Here is a 22121-nt window from a genome sequence, read left to right as displayed (position 1 = left end):
AGTGCTATTTGTAGAGTTCATGCCTCAGGATTTTCCAAAAAATGACTAAAGACATCAAATTACAGATTAAAGCAGTTTTACAATCCCAAACAAACAAAATAATCTACACTTAGAGACACCACAGTAAAACTATTTAAAACCAAAAACAAAGAGAAAATCGAAGCAGCTGGGGAAGGGGGAGAGGGGAATACATTCCATAGAAGGGTAATAAAACTCCAATTCTTTGCAACAGCCACAGTGGAATACCAGAAGATGCAAGACACTGTCCTGTGATGAAAGACAAGAACTGCCAAAGATGCAGAGAAGAGTGAAGATCAGTAAAAATCAATACAAAGAGTACATATGACAAATACAGACTAATACACAGACTAATAAAGCAGTAATGTCTTGTGGGTTTTAGAATATAAAGAAATACCTGAAAACAATAGTACAAAGAAATAGGACTGAAGTTATTCTAAGGGACTTGAATTGTCCAGGAAGTGGTTAAAGTATTAATTTATAAGAGATATTAAGTCAAGTATGAATTGTTATAAACTATACGATAACCTTGAATAATAAGCTGTACACATTTTATTTATAAAGTAAAGTTAAGGTAATAGAAGGATATGAGGATAAAAAAACACTCATGGACACTACATGTGCCTGGAAAACAAACAAACAACCTCATGAGTACAAAAGAAGACAAAAAAGGAATACAAAAGCGATGAGACATTTAAAAAACTATAAAACTTATCTAAGATTATATTATGTAAATGAGTGAAATATTACTATTAAAAAAACAAAGATTGTTAGACTGGATAGAGAGCACTGACATTTTAAAGGCATACACAACTCTAGGAAATTATGGTCCTCCAGGTTTGCAAATATTGACTAATACCAGGAAAGACAAGAGCGCGCGCACAAGTATCAGAACAGTTGTAAGAGCTACTGTTGGCTGTCCTTCCGGATTTGTTCTCCTCACCTTCCTCAGCAACAGAACTCCTGACTTTGAGCTGGATATACAGCTACTAGGAATAAAGATATTTTCCAGCTACTCTTGAAGCTAGGAATTGACATGAGGAAAAATCCTTCATGAAGGATGGAAGTGCGTGATGTATGTGACTTGTAAGAGCATCCTTACAGCAAGCGAGCATGTTGCTCTTTCCTCCTTGGTGCTGACTGCGAAGTGCACAGAACAGTTGGAGCTTGCTTGAGCCATCAACTTGGACCACGAAGTGAACTCACAATTTGAGCCTAATGAAGCAACCACTCAGAAACCTAGGTCCGTGGACATGCGGAAGAAACCTAGGTCTGTCGTGATTATGGAGCTTTTTAACAGCCCTGAACTGCTTACATCTGGACTTCATTTAGGAAGGAGAGCCATTCCTTGTTTATGAAATTTGCTTTGGATTTTCTGTCATTCAGAGCCAGATCTAACTAATACTGAATTCTCAAGAAATTCTTCCCCAAATTAAAGAGCATTAACATCCCTTTAAAATGCAGATCTTGGTAAAGAACCTAAAATATATTCATATTTTACACACACACACACATACATATATACATACATATATATATATATATATTTTTTTTTTAAAGTCTTACAACTCAACAACAAATTTTAAAATGAGCAAAGGATTTATATAGCTGTTTCTCCAAAGAAGATAAACAAATGGTCAATGAACACATGAAAAGATGCACATCAATAGAGAAATTCAAATCAAAAACATAATGAGGGGTGCCTATGTGGCTCAATGGGTTAAGCCTTTGCCTTCAGCTCAGGTCATGATCTCAGGGCCCTGGGATCAGGCCCCACATTGGGCTCTCTGCTCAGAGGGGAGCCCGCTTCCCCTCCCCCCGCTCTCTGCCTGCCTCTCTGCCTACTTGTGATCTCTCTCTATGTCAAGTGAATAAATAAAATCTTTAAAAACAAAACAAAACCAAACCACAATGAGATAACCATATCACATCCACTAGGGTGGCTACAGTTGGGAGAAAACAAAATAGCAAGTGTTGGTGAGGATGGAAAGGTTGTGGAACCCTCGTGCATTGCTGAGTATAGAATGTGGCACCTGCTATGGAAAAAGTTTGGTTTCCTCAAAAAGTTAAAAACAGAACTGGAGCAATTCTGCTCCTATGTATATACCCCAAAGAACTAAAAACATGTACTCATAAAAATACTTGTACATGAATGTTCATAGATGCATTGTTCACAGCAGCAAAAAGAAACAATTCAAATGCCCATCAAGAAATGATTAAATGAACTATGGTATACAGATGCATGGAATACTACTCAGCCATAAAAAGGAATGATGTACTGATACATGCCACAATGTGGATAAGCCTTGAAAACACTCCCAGTAAAAGAAAGCAGAATATTGTATAGGTAAATTCACAGAGATAGAAAGTAGATTGGTGATTACCAGGGGTTGAGTGGGAGATTAAGGAGTAACTATTAAATGTACTAAATGCCACTCAGCTCTCGATTTAAAAATGGCTATGTGAATTTCACTTCATTTTTTAAAAAGTAAATCTAGCAAAACCTATGAACCAGGAAACCTATTAGGAACGGTTTTATTAGGAATAAAAGAGTCAAGTAAAAGTCCTAATAAAAGATTGTTCTATAGCCAGTAACAAGTGAATCTGAAACTGTTTTAAACCTACTTGATTAAATCTATTTTAAAACTATTTGATCAATCACAACTTGCCTCAGTTTAATCTTTTTTTTTTTTTTAATTTGTTTATTTGACAGAAAACACAAGCAGGCAGAGAGGTAGGCAGAGAGAGGAGGAAGCAGGCTCCCTGCTGAGCGGAGAGAACCTGATGTGGGGCTCAATCCCAGAACCCTGGTACTGTGACCTGAGCTGAAGGCAGGGGCTTTAATCCACTGAGGTGCCCCAGGTGCCCCACCTCAGTTTAATCTTAACTGATCAATGACAACTTGCCTCTGGAAGCCAATCATTCAGTGATAGTCTCATTCTTCAAAGGCCAACCATTCAACAAAAACTTAGCAGTAAATCTGCTGAAAGCAGCTGGCCCTAGGTCTTACCAGAATAACCACGATTTTAAGTCTGACATCAATTCCCTCCCTCGACTCAAAAACCTTATATAAAATTAGCAGTTGGATTTACTCAAAATGATGGGCCTAACCAGCATAATTCCCCTTCCCCAGCTCTTGCTTCAGTTATCAAGTGGCAATCTTTATCTCTTTCTTGGATGATCCTCACAAGATTTAGAATACATCACTTGACAGTATTCCAGCAGATCCTTGTACCAACAGGAAAGATCAGTGGCTTCTTGAGCCCCACACTGCAGGAGGTGTCGGACCCATTGCCAGATGAGTCTCTCGAAAACAATCTTAACTTTGACCAGTCTCACTGAGTGCTTTATTGCTGAATCTACTTTATCTGAGACTTCCAAACAAACAGATAGTCATATAAGTGTATTTTTTATACTTTGTCTTGTCTATATGATAACACTACCTTCTGATTTAGAAGTGAACCATTTGGTAAAAATTTTTGCCATTATCCTATTTTCCCATTGCTTGGTTTGTTTTCACATTTTTTTTTCATCTATTTATACAAAATCTCATTTTAGGTATCCCTGTTTTGTCCCTCATTGTCTTGCATGTATCAAATGTAGAAGGAAGTACTTCATAGGAAATAGACAGAGGAAACGGGCTAAGGCTCCAAATCAGTATAAACTGGCCCTAAAGACTAATGTCCCGTTAGAGTGATGACAACTGGCTGCTAGAATGATTGGTCAAATTTTGCTTTGGGTCCTCTATGAAATCTTCGTGAGTATTCCTGAAGGCCTGGCAATTTGTAGAAGCTCACTTGGTTTAATGCTTATTTCAGGATCATCAGTGGTTGCGGTCAGTGATCAGAAGCTCCTTTCTCTCCTCTGCTTGGTTTGGGACCCTCGTCTACCATTAACAAACACACTTTGGACAAATGCAGTGCCTTTTCCTTGTCATTGTTTATGTCAAAGACACAACCTCCTCCTGACAGTTCTCACTACAATCCTAACTCTTGTGTTTAACTTGGTAAGTGGCAAAATTTTACTTAAAAATGACTCAGAATTACTTATAGCCATTTTAAGGAACTTCTGATATACCAAAATTAATACATTCAACGGAGCTCTAGAAAAATCATGGGGGAAAAGTCTAAAGTATTCAACAGTCAACTTTTCTTTATTAAGATTTTATTTATTTGACAGAGAGAGAGAGATCACAAAACTAGGCAGAGAAGCAGGCAGAGAGAGAGGGGGAAGCAGGTTCCCCACCAAGCAGAGAGCCCTACGTGGGGCTCGATCTCAGGACCCTGAGATCATGACCTGAGCCAAAGGCAGAGGCTTAACTCACTGAGTCACCAGGTGCCCCAACAGTCAACTTTTGATTGGTATGCTGAGACCGCAAACTGAAACACTGAAAACTCACTGCCATTCAAACTTTCTGAAATCCACCTTATCACACCTTTCCCTCTACCCAGCTTTATCTGTATCAAACTCCTTCTATCTTTCTGCACCTTCTTTTACCTCCAAAAGGGTGATTTTTTTTGCTCAAAGTTTTCTTAGAACAAAATAATAATATATCACATACCTTTTAAACTATTACGGAAAAATGCAGGTCTAAAGAAACCTGGTATTTTAACCTTGGTCTGGAGTCAAGTAGAGAGCTATAATCAAGGGTTTTCTTAACCTTCAGAAAACAAATTTGCTGAAGAATTCAGAATGTTGTTAAGATATTGTCCTGGAGTCTGTACCAACAAGTTCACTTAATTTTTACCCCTTCAAATGGGAACAAAATAGTTAAAAGCAGCAAAATCAATAACAACAAAGATCCAAAACTTAGGAGATGGTTTAAATACCCAGTTCTTCATAATTCAATATATGACCCTGAAAGGGGAAGCAAATAGGAAATGTTCTATATAAGGCCATTCCAGAAGCTTTTCCCTCATGGATAGATTGGACAAAAATTAAAAATTATAAACAAAATAAGAGGAATAAGTAGCAGATGCTGAAAACCCAGGAAACCTGACCCAAGAAAAATTTCAAACAATATTCTGGAGTATCCTCAAGAGCTAATTTGTAAAGGGAGATGGGCTTGCCTTTTTAAATTTTTTTTTAAATGAAAATAGGACTCAAAAATGCTGATTAAAAAAAAAAAATCACTGAAAAAAATGCCAATTTAGAAGATGTTGCTTAACATTTCAAAAAGCTAGAAATCAAAACAAATTCTGACCCTCAAGATAAAACAGGTGGTATCAAAAATATGACCAAAGGTTCTGTGTTCTAAGAATTAGGCAGCTCTGGACAAGGATACCAAAAGCAGAAGGGGCCTTTGGAAAAATTAATGTCCTGTAATGACTAAAAACAGGACAACTATGTAAAGTCTCTCTACCAATACCACTCCAGGAGACATTAGCACACTTAAAAATTCCCTGACCACCTTCTAAACTAGGGAAACAGAGTTTATAAATAGTGATGGGCAATAAAACAGATATGGGTTACTTTATCCACTGATAATTCCACTACCACAGAATATCAGATCCCTCAGAATACTAAAACCACTCAAATAATGGAAATGTCTAAATCTTTTAACTGTTATTCTGGGACCAATCAGGATATATTACTTTCTTTATGACACAAATATTTAATAGGTAATGTCCTACTTAATAAATGAAACTGCCAGATAACACTACAGGAATTTTTTTTTCAAAGCTCTGGAAAATTCTATATATGATTAAAGTATAGCTGATTTGGACGTATAACTATACTGTGTATGCAATTACAAAAATAATCAAATGATAAGCTATGATCCCAGAATTCTTACAGGTAAAAGACTCTCAAGACATATTTAGAGCTGAATTTAACAGTCCAGACTGTCTTCCTAGATTATCATAAACCTTTCTTTTTGTTTATATATGTAAAGTTAGATCTGAACTCTAACTGTCCAATGCAACAGTCACAAGGCACAGGGAGCTAATAAGCATTTGAAATACACCAAGTGTGACTGAGCTCCTGGAGTGAAGGAAATAAATTTTACTCATCTTTGTTTCCCCAACTGAAGACTACTTATTTACAGGCCCACAAAACACTACGATCTAACAAATATTTGCTTACAGAACAAATGGTAACAGTCTCAACAAACAAAGCTTCAAAATGTATAGATTTCTTACCCTTACCACAAGATTTAGGTGTATGTCCTATTTTTGGACATAATTGTGCAGTTCAACTTTCTCATGGCCAGGACACATGTTTGGGTTATTCTCCAAACTCTGGAGAGCACAGCATAATAAATACAACCTAATCTGGACCTAGTCTCCCAGAAAGAACACAAACACTCATCTTACTGACCTCTAATACTCAACTGGAGCTCTTCTGTAAAGAATGGACATGCAGGGGCGCCTGGGTGGCTCAGGTATGTTAAAGCCTCTACCTTCGGCTCAGGTCATGATCCCAGGGTCCTGGGATTGAGCCCCAAATCAGGCTCTCTGCTCAGCGGGGAGCTTGCCTCCCTCTCTCTCTGCCTGCCTCTGCCTACTTGTGATATCTGTCAAATAAATATTATCTTAAAAAAAAAAAATTAAAAAAAAAAAAAAAGAATGGACATGCAATCCAGTTACTGGAAAACTTCTCAGTATGTTTGGAAAACTTAGGTATGTGAATTTACTTTCTTAAATGTAAATTTTCTGAAATCTAAATACAGATCAAGTATTTCTGATAAAAATCTCCTATCTGATTTGCAGTGTGTTATAAATTTAAAATAACACACTGGATCTCAAAGAGAATATAGAAAATGTAAAATATCTAATTTTTTTTTTTAAGATTTTTTATTTATTTATTTGACAGAGAGAGATCACAGGTAGGCAGAGAGGCTGGCAGAGAGAGCGAGCAAGAGAGAGAGAGAGAGAAGCAGGCTCCCCGCTGAGCAGAGAGCCCGATGTGGGACTCGATCCCAGGACCCTGAGATCATGACCTGAGCCGAAGGCAGCGGCTTAACCTACTGAGCCACCCAGGCGCCCCTAAAATATCTAATTTTTATATTGATTACATATTGAAATAGTATTTTGGATACCAAGTTATAATGTTACTAAAATTAATTTTACCTATTCCTTCCTACATTTTTTTAATGTGGCTACTTAGCAAAATTTAAAATAACGTGTGGCTCACATTATATTTTTATTCAGTAGGGCTTAATTAGTCCATGCTCTAAGGCAATGGTTCTCTAGGGCCAATTTTGCCAACATCTAGCAATGTCTGGAAATTTCTGGTTGTCATAAATGGGATGCTGCACTGGCATCTGATAGACGGAGATCAGGAATATTGCTAAACATCCTTGTAATACATAGAGCAGTTCCCTAAACAACGAATTATGCACCTTAAAATGCCAAAAGTACTGAGGTTGAGAAACTCAGTTCTAATTGTTTTCAACAGCATGGCACACATTAAAAATCCATTGTCTCTTATTAGGTTATCCTTTGTTCCAATAGCTTATTTTCCCTTGCATCAGAGAAACTTCAAGCTAGACTAATTATACTTAGTTGAAGCATCTTCTCATTTGTACTAAGTTCACCTTTAAGTCTGAATATTATCAACTCCAGCTAATACCACAATGCTGAAAGACTGAAAGCTTACCCCTTAAGATCAAGAACAGGACAAGGATCTCTACTCTCAAGACTTCTACTCAACACTGGAGGTTCTAGGCAAAGAACATAGGAAAGAAAAAGAAACAAAATAAATCCAGACTGGGAAAGAAGTAAAACTCCTGGTCTGCCAATGACATGCTCTTGTATATAATAGAAAATCTTAAGGAATTTACACACACACACACTCTCAGAATAAATTAGTTCAGCAAGGTTGGAAGGTACGAGATCAATACGCATATTAAATCTGAGGTAACACATAAAGTATATTATCACTTTCTCTTTCTCCTTTTACCATCCACTGATATAGCCTTCTCAAATTCATTAATTCTATTATCTGTAGCTGATGAAGAATCCCATGATTATGGTTCTGCAGGTCAAGAAGTGCCTATGCCCAGAACAGACATTTTTTGAACACTGCACTACTAAATTCTTACAAATACTGCTTATTAATGGATTTTATCTTTGTTTTTTTTTTCTTAAACATTTTATTTATTTGACAGACAGAGATCACAAGTAGGTAGAGAGGCAGGCAGACAGAGGAGGAAGCAGGCTCCCCGCTGAGCAGAAAGCCCGATGCAGGGGGCTCAATCCCTGGACCCTGAGATTATGACCTGAGCCGAAGGCAGAGGCTTTAACCCACTGAACCACCAAGGCGCCCCTAGATTTTATCTTTAAAAAATGAAAAGGAAGACTATTACCTGGACATAAAACACACCGGAGTCTTTCAGAATCCAGTACCATACCTAACAAACCAAACAGGCTCAAGTGGATAAACTTGCAGTCTTTTACAGGTTTCTCCTTAAGAGTATTCTATAACACACATCACATTGCTAAAAAGAGTAAATAGCCAGTATATTTTTGAAATAACATATCAATTTGGAATGCCACAGAAACAGAGGTTCCTTAACCTTGTAATAAAATCTGGATACGAAATATACAAGTTACTTGATGCTTTGGTGCCAGAAGCTGCTATCCTTAAAAAGAAATCCAGAGTTTAAAAAAAAAAAAAAAAAGACATGAAATTTCTTAGATTAGCAGACCCCCATGCTAAATACATTGTTGAGCCCAAAGTCTTTTTTGCAAGGAATTTTATAAAACAAAAAGACAAATTCATGGAGAAGTTCAAGCATTCCATCACAACTATACAAAATTTTTGTTTCCAATTTTGAAACAAACAGAATAATTGGACTGGAAGGCCTTAAGGATGAGATCTGGCAAAGCCAAAAGAGCCACCCTATTGCACCAGATAAAACTTAACATGGGCACTTACCAAATTTCTTTCATAAAACAACTTAGTACAGTTGAGGACAAACCAGCCATAATAATAAACAAGCCAGGGAAGGAGAGTACTTGGATAGCAGAGCATATGGCTATCCAAGGAAATTTTTGGAACAGTAAGAGTAGAGGACTACTTAACTCCTCTTCAAATTAATTATAAAGCTATTTTTTAAATTAAAAAAAAAATTTATGTAGAATGGACACTGGTAAGTAAGCCAGTGGAACAGAATACAGAGTCCAGAAACCAAATTGCCCATGTAAGATTTGGTTAATATAAGAGAGGAGTCACTATAAAGTTAATGAGGAATGGGCAGTATTGTTTAATAAAAGATGTTATGAGAACTGGCTATCAACATGAGGTAGGATTTCTAAAAACAATCACAAAATTTGATTTGGGGTGAATTAGGCATATTTTGAAATTTATACCTTCTGAAGGAAAATGGTTTTAGAAAAAAAATTTTTTCGAGAGTTTTTCAGACTCCAGGAAAGTAATGAATTTTTAAAACCTAACACAAAAAGGGCTCAATCATAAAGGAAAATGATGATAAATTTGACTAAATTTAACTGCAAAATTCTATATAATTAAAGACAGCCACAAACCACGTTAAAGTCAACCCACAAACAAAAAGCAGCCACGTAACAGAGTAAAGTAGGCATACAGATAATAAATTCACAATGACCAGTAAGTATATGAAATAAAGCTAATGTTCTTTTTAGCCAAGGATATATGAATTAAAACAAAAAGCCATGCTCTCATAGCTCTTACTAGAAAGACTTAAAAATCCGAGAAGACTAAATACTGGTGATGAGGCAAGAAAACCAGAACTCTCTTACCTTACTGTTGGCAGCTCAGACTTGCACACCACTTTGGAGAGCAACTTGACAAGGTCTAAAATCACAGACTATACATATCAACTACCGAAAAATCCATTTGGGGGCAAATGTCCAAAACATCTAGGACATGTGCAGGAGAAAGTGTTATCAAGGATGTACACTTGCCGCACTGCTCAAAATAACAACAACAAAAAAATAATAATTGAAATGAACGGGCAAGTAAACAGCAGTTATGTTGAGTGAAAAAGTAAGTCACAAAAGATTACATACAATAGGCTATTGCAAATAAATTTTTTTTAACTGCTATATATTATTTATGGATAGAAACACATGATAAAATATAAACTCTTAAATAGGGAAGAGTTACACCGACTTCAGAACAGCAGGTTGGCTCAGGGAGGGAAAGAGGAGATGGCATCGGGGAGAAGTACAAAAGAGGAAGATTTTATTTCTTTAAAAATCAGAAGCAAATATGGCAAAATAGTTTGTGAGGAATACAAGGGCATTTATATTATTGTTATTATTACTCTGTATATTTGAAATATTTTATAATTAAAAAGAATTTTAATGGGCACATATGGTATAACAATCAAATAATAACAATCGTCCACACCACAAAAACTTATCAAATAATATTAAGCCACAGAAACTTATGTACATACATTAGAACATGTGATAAATAAGAGTTAAAAATAAATTCTAGAATTTGCGATTTACATTAGGATTTTAAATTAATAATTTTGCTAATGGGCTTTGAATCATGCAATTTTTAATGTCCTTATGCTAAAATTTTAAGGGATGCTCTGCAGTTGTTAAAGCTGTATAAATAAAACTTTAATCAATGATATTCTGAATTTCAGTATTATTCTGGAAAGCTTTTTCTTAAGCATATAAACAGTAACAAGCTTTACACTTATATTTACAAGTCTCAAAGAAATGTGTTAAGAGTCCTAAGTATGAAGAGTAGGTATTCCACTGAATTATAGTGTTTCACCAAGAACTTGACGCCCTAGATGCTAACAACGGAAAAACAATGCTCCATTATTCCCTTTTCTGTTCTACTTGAGGTCTGGGTCAGAAGCCAAGAAGTACCAATATTGGAAAAGTTATAAACAAGGTCTTATTATAAAACCATTTTTAAAGGAAAAGTGTGCAACTTTCACAGAGGAGTAACACAATCCTTTGGGATTACTAGGTCAGAGAGACACATAGAGAATATTTTAAGAAAGGGATTAAGAAGAGGTAGTAGAATTTTGCTATCTGTTCTCACTGACTCCTTGAGTCTCAAGGCTATAAGATAATAAACACTAGGGAGAAAAATCCAAGAGACCGACAAAACTGGGCAGGACACTGCATCTACATATTCAACTCAAGAGATCTATAATTCACGCATAATACTTCTCTCTCGACTATGATATTCTGACCACATTCATCCTATTTCAATAATAACCATTTTACCCAGGTGATGGTAAGCAGTGATTTTATTTAACATGACTTCTTTTTGCCAATTAAACATTTGCAACAGAGATGATCAGCTGATCTTTCAAGTAAACTTGCTATCAGATATGTTAATATTTCCCATGTAATGGAAGACTGCAATAAAATTATTCCAAGTTCCAAACTTCCATACCTTTATAACGTGGGCACAATTTTTTAAGGGTAACAGTGTTGTGGCAAACGGAACGTATTCACCTATTCCACTTCAGCCCATTTTACTGAATTTTACTTAGTACTAAAATTATTAACTTGTACTTCTAAAGGCTGGAAAAAATAAGCTCCCCCAAATCTCTAATTTAGTGTAACTTTGGCCAGTAAGAATAGCAAAATTTGCTTACAAAATTGAAAGCCTTCTACAACATTTTAAAATGTTTGTTTTTTCCATCAGTCTTAAGTTCCAGAAATACTTATTTCTTCCCTCTCAATAGAGGGATAACTACCACTCTGCTTCATGAATGAAATAATCTAATTCTGTTTCTCTCAACTTCATACCCTCTAGAGACTCACTCAAACGGAGTAATAAGCTCACTGACAAGAATGCAATTCATATTTCACTAACAAACGGAAATTCTTCCACAGCAAAAAGTCAGTGCCGTGAATTTAATTTTCTGAATTTCATAACCCTTGATTAATGGAGACACCTTAAATTTCAGTTTACACTCTTTTATATAGGATTTCAGAGCATGCTTCAAATAGCTTATGATAAGCTATATTAATAGCTTGGCCTCATTTTTATCATTAAAATAATCTACAAATATCAGAATACTAATTAATTTTGTTCTGATAACTAATAAATAAATCTTAAAATATCTGTAGATATAAATCAACCCTCTCAATTCATTTGCCTCACTTGGACTCTTCTAGAACATAGGTCAACAAACCTAGTGGGCTTTTTAGTATAATATAGTTGTACAGTGCTTTCACAAATTCCAATTCTGTAATTTAGGGTATTTCCATATTTATTTTTAAATATACAAAAAGATTAAACTATTAATATAAATATTTTCTCTCAAATATGTAATATTCTTATGTAAAAGAAAAGGTTTTCAAACATTTACAAAGCAATCTAAAGATAAGTAAACCTGATTTTAGGATCATTACATTAACCAAAATAATTTTCCAGAGAAGGTCCTATTTAAAAGTAACGCTCACTGGTCTCCTCCCATCAACACTTTAAGATGGATCCAGATCCACAGTCCTTGTTTGATTTTCTTCAGGGATCAATTCCAGTGGAAGGAAAAAATTTCAGAAAAAGGTCTCACGACAGAGTGGACAAGTGGATTTGTTGCTAGACGTAAACCATTTGTACTGGGAAAAAAAAAATGTTTTTTTAAATGTTAAAAGAACCTTTTAAAGCTGTCATTTTACATATACATCCAAGGTAAGCTTAACTATGATTAAGTGGAAAAGGGAAGATACCAACATTTTAGCTTCCCCCATTCCTCTCCAAAATCAACACAACTCAGTATTACTTCCAAAGGCTACAGTATAACTCTTTCTCCCTCGGCTCCCACACCACCCAACCACTAAGACATGTCAGGAAGACCTCCTTATGAAGCGACTGTACACTGGGCAGCTTTCTTTTCAATATGATGTTTAAAAAGAGTAAAGAGCTCTAAGACCCAGATGGCCCCTAGTTTTTTCAGTCTCCTTTATGGTCTAGATCTGACAGGACCATCTACTGTGTGAGAGAGCTATAATAAAAACACCCATTTATTAAAGTGCTTTGATGCTACCAGTCTCCGTAAATTAATAATTATTTTTTACAGATTTTGAAAAATCATTTTAATATGCCTCTTATTAACTGCAATTACGAGTTTAACATCATTTTCTTTTCTAGATATCATACATATAAATAGACATAAAATATAAATAAGTTAATTTCTCTTTGGGCTTACCAAGCAGGCTGAATGGAACTTTTTCTTGCATGTTCTACAGGCTTTTTTGGGAAGAGAATAGTTAAAGCCATGAATGACTGAGAAACATATCATGCAATCTTCAACACCCTCAAAACGTTTGTCTACATTATTTTTCCATAAAGCTAGGCCTTCCATAATACTTCCATTCTGTTAACAAAAAGGAAAAAAATAGAGTAAATATACTCTGAATACCAAAGTTATTTTTATTCAATTTCATAAACTCTAAAGTTGAATTTTAATTAACTAATTAATTTTTAAGAGATTTTATTTATTTGAGATAGAGAGAGGGAGAGTGAGCACAAGAGAGAGAGTGAGCCCAATGACATGGGGCTCGATCCCAGGATCCTGAGATCATGACTTGAGCTGAAGGCAGACGCTTAACCAACTGAGCCACTCAGGTGCCCCTAAATTTTAATTTAGAAAGAGAGAATCTGCCTGGCTATATTCACATCTCCTAAGTTTTCTGAATGTTGGCTTTTAAAATGACCTGCCAAGTTTTAGAAACCAGATAGAATTTTTCTCCACTAAAGAAAGACCTGAAAGAAAGGTTTTGCACCAATACATCAAGTTTTATAGCTTCAACGTGCAAACAGCTACAGTATGTTTAAAAGTCAAAGATCTTTGAGAGTACTGGGATTTCTCTAATCACAAAAGGAGAGTTGGCATGTTAGACTAAAAGTAGCTCCAAAGTTATTCATCGATCCAGTATCTTACAAAAAGATTCCCTCTCAAACAATTTCTTTAACACCATGTATAGTTTTGTGTCATCCACAATGTGAGTGGAGTAAAGTCAACTCCTCTCAAAAACCAAAAAAAAAAGAAAAGAAATGCAGAACTTTAAAAAGGAAAACAGCTCAGTAGGGAGGGTCAGGTCACTCAGTCATACATCTGTGTTGACCCAAGGAAATACGGTATCTCTTCCAACCTCAATCAGAAATGATATATTTTGTCTTACTGCCCTTTCAAAGAGGAGGTCGGAAGGACTAACTGGAAAGCCGAATGTACACACAGAAACTTACCTGATGGGTGAGGTAAGTGCTTAACTGCAGCATCCAGTTCCGCCACTGCTGAACAGCCACACCTACTCTTTTCCCACTCTCCACAGTTATTGAACCCAAGGGGTAATTGGAAGGCAGCTGTATTATAAGTTCAATAACTATGTCCTCAATAGTGTAAGTAGCCATCACTTCTCTAGTAGTAGCTCGAGCTTTAACCTGCAACATAGGAAAGGTAATACTTTTTGTACATTTCTTTCCTTTCATACAAAACACATCTTGATAGCTTGACTATTAACAGGCAGTCTTCACTCAAAGTCCGAGGTAAACACGTTGGTTTACTGGACAAGAGATATTTATTACACAGGATTATATACCTGACATTTTATAGTGATTCTTATGAAATTGAAAGTTAGTTTCAAAATAAATCCTGCTCATAAAAAAGTATGTTTTATGAAATTAGGCTTGGCGCATAGTTTGAAACAGCCCAGGACAGAATGAATTAATTCCTGCTTTTCTTCCATACCCAGGGTATCAAATATCATTTGTATCTGGAAGTCTCCTAAGTCTTTCTCTGCCACAGAATTCCCTTGAGCTCTAAAGTCAACCATCAACTGTTAGATTTATAGTTTTCATACTAGCATTGCAAACAACATAAAACACAAATTATCATGCTTGACCTATGCACTCTTCTGACTGTCCTATTTCCAAGCTAAAAGCCATAGCATCATCTTAAATTTTTCCTTCTACCTCCTCCCAGATATTAACTAGCTACAAGTTTGGATAAATCATCACAAAATTTTTAACATACCTCTCCTTTTATGGAACATTCTCACTGATACTCCCTCACTCAGGCCCTCCTTGTTATTCACAATGTCTACACCAGTGTGTCTCCCCTGACTGTGTATTTGAACCCAAGCTCCATGTCAACAGCCTATACTATATATTGCAGTCAGAGCAATTTTACCAATTATTACACTGACAGTGTCACTTGCCTCAAAGGAAAATTACCAGTGGCCAAATAGGACCAAATATTTTAGATAATCATTTGAGGCCTTTCCCAACATGGCCCCAATTCATCATGGAAGCAACTGATTGTCTATTTACCTTCAGGAATCCTGCTCTGTATGAATGCTGGCTTATTCAACATTTCTTAGGGCAATCGCAGAAATTAAACTCTCATCTCCACGCTTTTTGCTTTTGCCATACTGTTCTCTCTATATACAACATCTTTCTCCTCACTGCCCCTAAAACACAACCCTGCCCACTTCAAAGTAATCATCCTCCATAAAGGTGCATCTAACGCCCTCAGTCAGATGAATCTTTCCCATGCTGACTGCAGAGCACTCTTCCTCTTAATGAGCCACCTTTCCAGTTTCCAATGCAAAAAAACATATCGGTAACACTTTTCCCTTTATTAGATGGTATATTTATTACACAATAGGAATTTGACCCCTAAACTGTCCATTTCCCAAGTGACTGACACACACTGCCTGGAATCTACAGGTATTCCAATATATATTTTGAACGAATTAATGAATGTCCAAAAACTTTGATGGGAATAAATGAAATTATAACATTGTTTCAATCTATACACTAAGACTTGATACCCAAGAATCAGAAAATAGACAACTTCTGTAAATTCTGAACCAATGGTTAATATTGTGATGATACTCACTACAAATGATAGACATAACCAGTATTCAAACAACTTTTCTGGAAAAAATTCAATACTAACCGTCATGCCATTAAATAGTTGTGTACTTGTTTGCACAGAAGAAATTTCTTGAAAGGAAAGAACATTGCTGACATACTTGCTTGTAAATCTATCTACGATATTGAAAACACGCTTCTCACTACTATTCCACCACAGCCTAACCATGGCAGGCAAGTCTTTTAATGTCATATGATAGACTGAACAAGCCAAGTGTGGGATATGGTAGGGAAGAGTTGATGTTTCTGAGGAAAAAACAAATTCTTAATTAGTAATATGTATTTTTTACACAGAATAACAGACCAGAAAATCATTTTTAATTCCTTAACACTAGGAGCTAGAGATCAAAAAACAAATATACTGAAGAATCCACAACTCTAGAATATTCACTTTCTCTCACACATTCAAAATGAATCACTGGAATGGCAAAAAGAAGTGAAAAGAAAGAAGATCCCAAATGACACTGAAAAATCTGCCTTAGACATAGCACTCTCTATCTCACAAGCTAGATCACAAAAAAGGGGAACATACATATCTTAAAAAGGACAACCCCAACCCCCTACACACAGGGAGTAGGAAAAGAAGTTAAATAGAAACCAAGAAAAATTTAGGGGTGCCTGTCTGGCTCACTCGATGAAGCATTGCAAATCACAATCTCCAGGTCATGAGTCTGAGTCCCACATTGGGTATAGAGATTATAAATAAATTAACTTTAAACAAAAAAAGGAAAAATTTAAAGACTGTCTTCTTATAAATTATGAAAAGAGTTTGGTCCCTATACTTTCCCCAGACCTCACTGATGTGTTATACAAAAATCCTAGAATATCCGTCTCAGTACTCGCAAGACATAGTGCCCTCCTCACGTCTCCAAGACATTTAAAAAATTTCAATTCTAAGGAAGCCACTTAAAACTCTGAAGTACAACTAGATGCATGCATGTTTATCCCCTGAGCTAAAATCTGAGCTCCTGGAGTGAAGGAAATAAATTTTACTCATCTTCGTTTCCCCAACTGAAGACTACTTATTTACAGGACTACAAAACATTATCACCTAACAAATATTTGCTTACAGAACAAATGGTAACAGTCTCAACAAACAAAGCTTCAAAAATGTGTACATTTCTTACCCTTAACACAAGATTTAACTGCATGTGATATTTAGACAAATATGGAAAATCGTGCAGTTCAATCTTCTCATAGCCAGGACACATGTTTGGGTTATTCTCCAAACTCTGGAGAGTACAGCATAATAAATACAACCTAATCTGGACCTAGTCTACCAGAAAGAACACAAACACACATCATACTGACCTCTAATACTCAACTGGAGCTCTTCGGTAAAGAATGTTTTAGGATCCTTATTTGAGAGCTCAACAGCGGTCTCTGCATAAGTTGGATTTTCTGGCATAAGCCTGAACAGGTGATAGAGCAATTTATTCAAACTTTTTGTTTTTCGGAGGTACATTGAGTACAGTGCCCGAAGCTGGTGGAGAGTAAAGAATTTTTGTTATAAACCAAGTCAGTGAGAAGAACAAATCAAAGCACAATAGATAGTACAAGAACACAATGAAAAAGGTATTAATTTGAAGACTTAGAATTACATGGAAGAGTACTACAAAATATATGCCACATTCTGACTTTCCAAACAAGTCAGCTGATGGCACTGCTCCCTTTCTTCATAAACAGCAGTTTTCACCATCTTCTCACTATCAGACATATTCTAACATCGTTCTCAAACTATCTCCTTGTTAAAAAGTTCACCTCTGCTTTCTCTAAGATAATCTACTCCCACAGATGATTTTCTCCCTCTCTTCCCAAGTTTTCCACATACCCCTTCTGCACCATAGTCCTTAATCTTACAGTAGTCCGGCTTAAAACTAATCCTTTTATGGCTGACCTCACCCTGTATCAAACACTCCAGCATCCCTTTAGAAAAGAGAGCACAAACTAGTAGTCCAAAATGTCTTAGGGTCGTTTTGTAAAGCAGGATTTCACTCAAAAATATGGATTTCTGGGGCGCCTAGGCAGCTCAGTCAGGTAAGTGACAAATTCTTGGCTTTTGCTCAAGTCATGATCTCATGAGTCATGGGATTGAGTCCTGCGTCAGGCTCCCACTCAGTAGGGAGTCCGAAAAATCTCTCCCTTTGCCCTCCACTCATTCCCACAAGCGCAAACATACACTCTCTCTCTCAAAATAAATAAATCTTTAAAAAAGTATACGGATTTCTGGTTCTTTTTGTAAAAAATAGGAAAAGCTTGTAAAATAAGTCAGAGAAAGACAAATACCATATGATTTCGGTCATATGTGGAATTTAAGAAACAAAGGGAAAAAAAAAAAAGGAACAAACCAAAAAACAGATTCTCAACTACAGAGACAAACACTGATGGTTACCAGAGGGGAGGTGGGTGAGGGGTGGGTGAAATAGGTGATGGGGATTAGGGAGGGCACCTGTTGTGACGAGCACTGGGTGATGTACAGACTTAATGATCACTATATTGTACACCTACAACGAATACAATACTATACATTAACTGTACAGGGATTAAAATACAATTTTAAGACATAGGAAAGTCTGGTACCACTAGGCGCACTAAAGGCATCTGTGTGCCTTAGAACTCATTCCTAAATAACCCACTTTTTATATGTTCACATTTACTTTGCAACTTTTTAGTATATCTACAGGTTTTAAAATCATTCTTCCCACTAAAGCATATATTTCCTCTCTTGGTGTAAGACACCATTTTCTAAACACTACAAATGCTCAAATACAAGTATCAAGTCACAGGATACAGAATTTATTTTTAAAATATGTTGATCAGGGCGCCTGGGTGGCTCACTGGGTTAAGCCTCTGCCTTCAGCTCAGGTCATGATCCCAGGGTCCTAGGACAGAGCCCCACATCGGGCTCTACACTCAGCGGGGAGCCTGCTTCCCTCTCTCTCTCTGTGCCTGCCTCTCTGTCTACTTATGATCTCTGTCAAATAAATAAATAAAAATCTTTAAAAAAATAAAATAAAATATGTTGATCAAAGTACCTAGCAATGGAGAAATCTGGAGGGCACCACCTTTCTGAGTAACCAAACTTACTATTACCAATAAAGGACACATATTCTATGCTTCCTGAGGTGACACACTGAGGACACGTCACCACCATGCAGTAAGTACTCTTGCTGAAAATTAACCAGAAACTGATCATGAGGAAACAATCAGACAAATCCACATCCTAAGAGAGTCTACAAAATAACTAACCTCAATGACAATAAAGAAAAGAAAGGGAAATTATGGGTTAAAGAAAAATGACAAACATGATCCTTGATAAATCCTCAACAGAGACAGAACAAAACCATAAAGGACATTATAGGTACAACCAACAATATCTGAATACAAATTAGATATTGCATTAAAATTAAATTTGTGTATAATAACTATACCAACAAATTTTAAAGAAACATGTCTTTGTTCTTAGGAGACACATGTTTAAATACTTTCTGTAATGCATCATGAGTCTGCAACTTTCAAATAGATCAGCAGAGAAAAGTAAATACAGAGAAAACATGTACAAAGGTACCAACATTAGGATGCCTGGGTTGTTCAGTGGGTTGGGCGTCCAACTTGGTTTCAGCTCAAGTCATGATCTCAAGAGTCATGAGATCAAGCCCCGTGTTAGGCTCCCTGCTCAGCATGCATGAAATTCTCTTTCTCCTCCCTCTCCCTATTATGCACTCTCTCTCTCCAAAAATAAATAAGTAAATCTTCAAAGGTAGTAACATTAAGAATCTGTGACTCTAGGAAAAAGGTACATGACTTTTCATTGAATTATTCTCCCACCTCCTAAGTCTGAATTAAAAAAAAAAAGTTGGAAGTAGAATTTTAAAAAACTAATCGGTCAAGCAGAGAGAGTCAATTATCATATGGTTTCACTTATTTGTGGAGCATAACAAACAGCATGGAGGACATGGGGAGTTAGAGAGGAGAAGGGAGTTGGGGGAAATTAGAAGGGGAGGTGAACCATGAGAGACTATGGACTCTGAAAACAATCTGAGGGTTTTGAAGGGGTGGGGGGTGGGAGGTTGGGGGAACCAGGTGGTGGTTATTAGAGAGGGCACGGATTGCATGGAGCACTGGGTGTGGTGAAAAAATAATGAATACTGTTATGCTGAAAATAAATAAAAAATAAATTTAAAAAAAAAGAAAAGAAAAAAGGAAAAAAAACCAAAACTAATGATACATATCAATGGATTTTTTTGATAAAGGTTAGTATCCAAAATATACAAAGAACTTATAAAACTCAACAACGAAAATACAAAAATAATCCAGTTGAAAAAATGGGCAGAAGACATAAATAGACATTCTTCCAAAGAAGACATACAGATGGCCAACAGACACACAAAAAGATTATCAATATCACTCATCATCAGGGAAATGCAAATCAAAACTACAATGACATATCATCTCACACCTGTCTGAATGGCAAAAATCAAAAACACAAGAAACAAGTTGGCAAAGACGTGCAAAAAAAAGGAACCCTCTTATACTGCTGGTGGGTAATGCAAACTGTAAAGCCATTCTGGAAAACAGTATGGCGGTTCCTCAAAAGAGATAATATAGAACTACCCTGGGATGACTAGCTGGTTCCGTCAGTAGAACACACAATCCCTGACCTAAGGGTTGAGTTCAAGCCCCATGTTGAGCGTAGAGCCTACCAAAAAACAGTAACATTAACAAAAAAATGTCAGGTAATCTTCAAAGAAAAATAGGTCTGTTGTGGGTGGCACAGATCAACTGACCTGCAGCACTGAAATAACTAAAGTACTGTTGCATTCCATTAAAATAAATAAATAAGTAAAACTACCCTACAATCCAGCACTACTGGTATTTACCCAAAAATACAAATATACAGATTTGAAGGGGTACATGTACCCTGATGCTTACAGCAATACTATCAACAATAGCCAAATTATGGAAGGAGCCCAAATGTCCATCAACTGATGAATGGATAAAGAAGATGTGGCATATATATACAATGGGATATTACTCAGTCATCAAGAAGAATGAAACTTGCCATTTGCAGCAACATAGATGAAGCTAGAGAGTATAATGCTAAGCAAAGTAAGTTAGAGAAAGACGAATACCATATGATCTCACTCAAATGTGGAATTTAAGAAATAAAACTGATGAACATAGGGGGAAAAGAAAGACAGACAAACCATTAGAAGATTTTTTTTTCTTTGACAGAGAGAGAGAGCATGAGCAGTGGGGAGGAACAAGGGGAAAGGGAGAATGCGGGGCTCAATCCTAGGATCCCACCATCATGACCTTAGCTGAAGGCAGACGCTTAACTGACTGAGCCACCCAGGCGCCCCAAGAAATTTTATTTTTTATTTTTTTTTAAACTATTATTTTTTAAGATTTTATTTATTTATTTGACAGAGAGAAATCACAAGTAGACGGAGAGGCAGGCAGAGAGAGAGAGAGGGAAGCAGGCTCCCTGCTGAGCAGAGAGCCCGATACGGGACTCGATCCCAGGACCCTGAGATCATGACCTGAGCTGAAGGCAGTGGCTTAACCCACTGAGCCACCCAGGTGCCCCAAGAAATTTTTTTTTTTAAAGATTTTATTTATTTGACAGACAGAGATCACAAGTAGGCAGAAAGGCAGGCGGGGTGGGATGGGGGGGAAGCAGGCTTCCTGCTGAGCAGAGAGCCCGATGCGGGGCTCGATCCCAGGACCCTGAGATCATGACCTGAGCTGAAGGCAGAGGCTTTAACCCACTGAGCCACCCAGGCGCCCTGAAATTTTTTTTTTAAATGGGAAACTACAGGGATGCCTGCGTGGCTCAGTTGGTTGGACAACTGCCTTCGGCTCAAGTCATGATCCCAGAGTCCCCGGATCGAGTCCCGCATCGGGCTCCCAGCTCCACAGGGAGTCTGCTTCTCTCTCTGCCCTTCCCCTCACTCATGCTCTCAAATAAATAAATAAAATCTTAAAAAGGGGGGGGGCACCTGGGTGGCTCAGTGGGTTAAGCCGCTGCCTTCGGCTCAGGTCATGATCTCAGGGTCCTGGGATCAAGCCCCGCATCAGGCTCTCTGCTCAGTGGGGAGCCTGCTTCCCTCTCTCTCTCTCTGCCTGCCTCTCTGCCTACTTGTGATCTCTCTCTGTCAAGTAAATAAATAAAATATTTAAAAAAACAAACAAACAAAATGTGGTATACTCATCATATGGTGGAATATTATTCAGCCATAAAAAGGAACGTAGTA

At 36.8% G+C, this 22121-nt stretch overlaps 1 protein-coding gene across 2 annotated transcripts in view; it reads right to left on the bottom strand.

The window, feature by feature from the left end:
• Window positions 1-10164: 10164 nt before the first annotated feature.
• Window positions 10165-22121, bottom strand: part of LTN1 (listerin E3 ubiquitin protein ligase 1) — a 67894-nt gene continuing 55937 nt past the window's right edge. For both annotated transcript variants that reach the window (XM_004757452.3, XM_013058823.2), the window contains exons 26-30: window positions 17176-17347; window positions 15890-16110; window positions 14176-14370; window positions 13136-13303; window positions 10165-12545 (exon numbers count right to left, since the gene is read on the bottom strand). In XM_004757452.3, coding sequence (XP_004757509.2) covers window positions 12483-12545; window positions 13136-13303; window positions 14176-14370; window positions 15890-16110; window positions 17176-17347 — 819 coding nt within the window. In that variant the 3' untranslated portion in view covers window positions 10165-12482. The remainder of the gene's footprint in view (window positions 12546-13135; window positions 13304-14175; window positions 14371-15889; window positions 16111-17175; window positions 17348-22121) is intronic.

Source organism: Mustela putorius, unplaced genomic scaffold, assembly GCF_011764305.1.
Source record: "Mustela putorius furo isolate JIRA1106 unplaced genomic scaffold, ASM1176430v1.1 tig00000832_pilon_pilon_pilon, whole genome shotgun sequence".
Lineage (NCBI taxonomy): Eukaryota > Metazoa > Chordata > Mammalia > Carnivora > Mustelidae > Mustela > Mustela putorius.
This window is presented reverse-complemented; position numbering and strand designations above follow the sequence as displayed.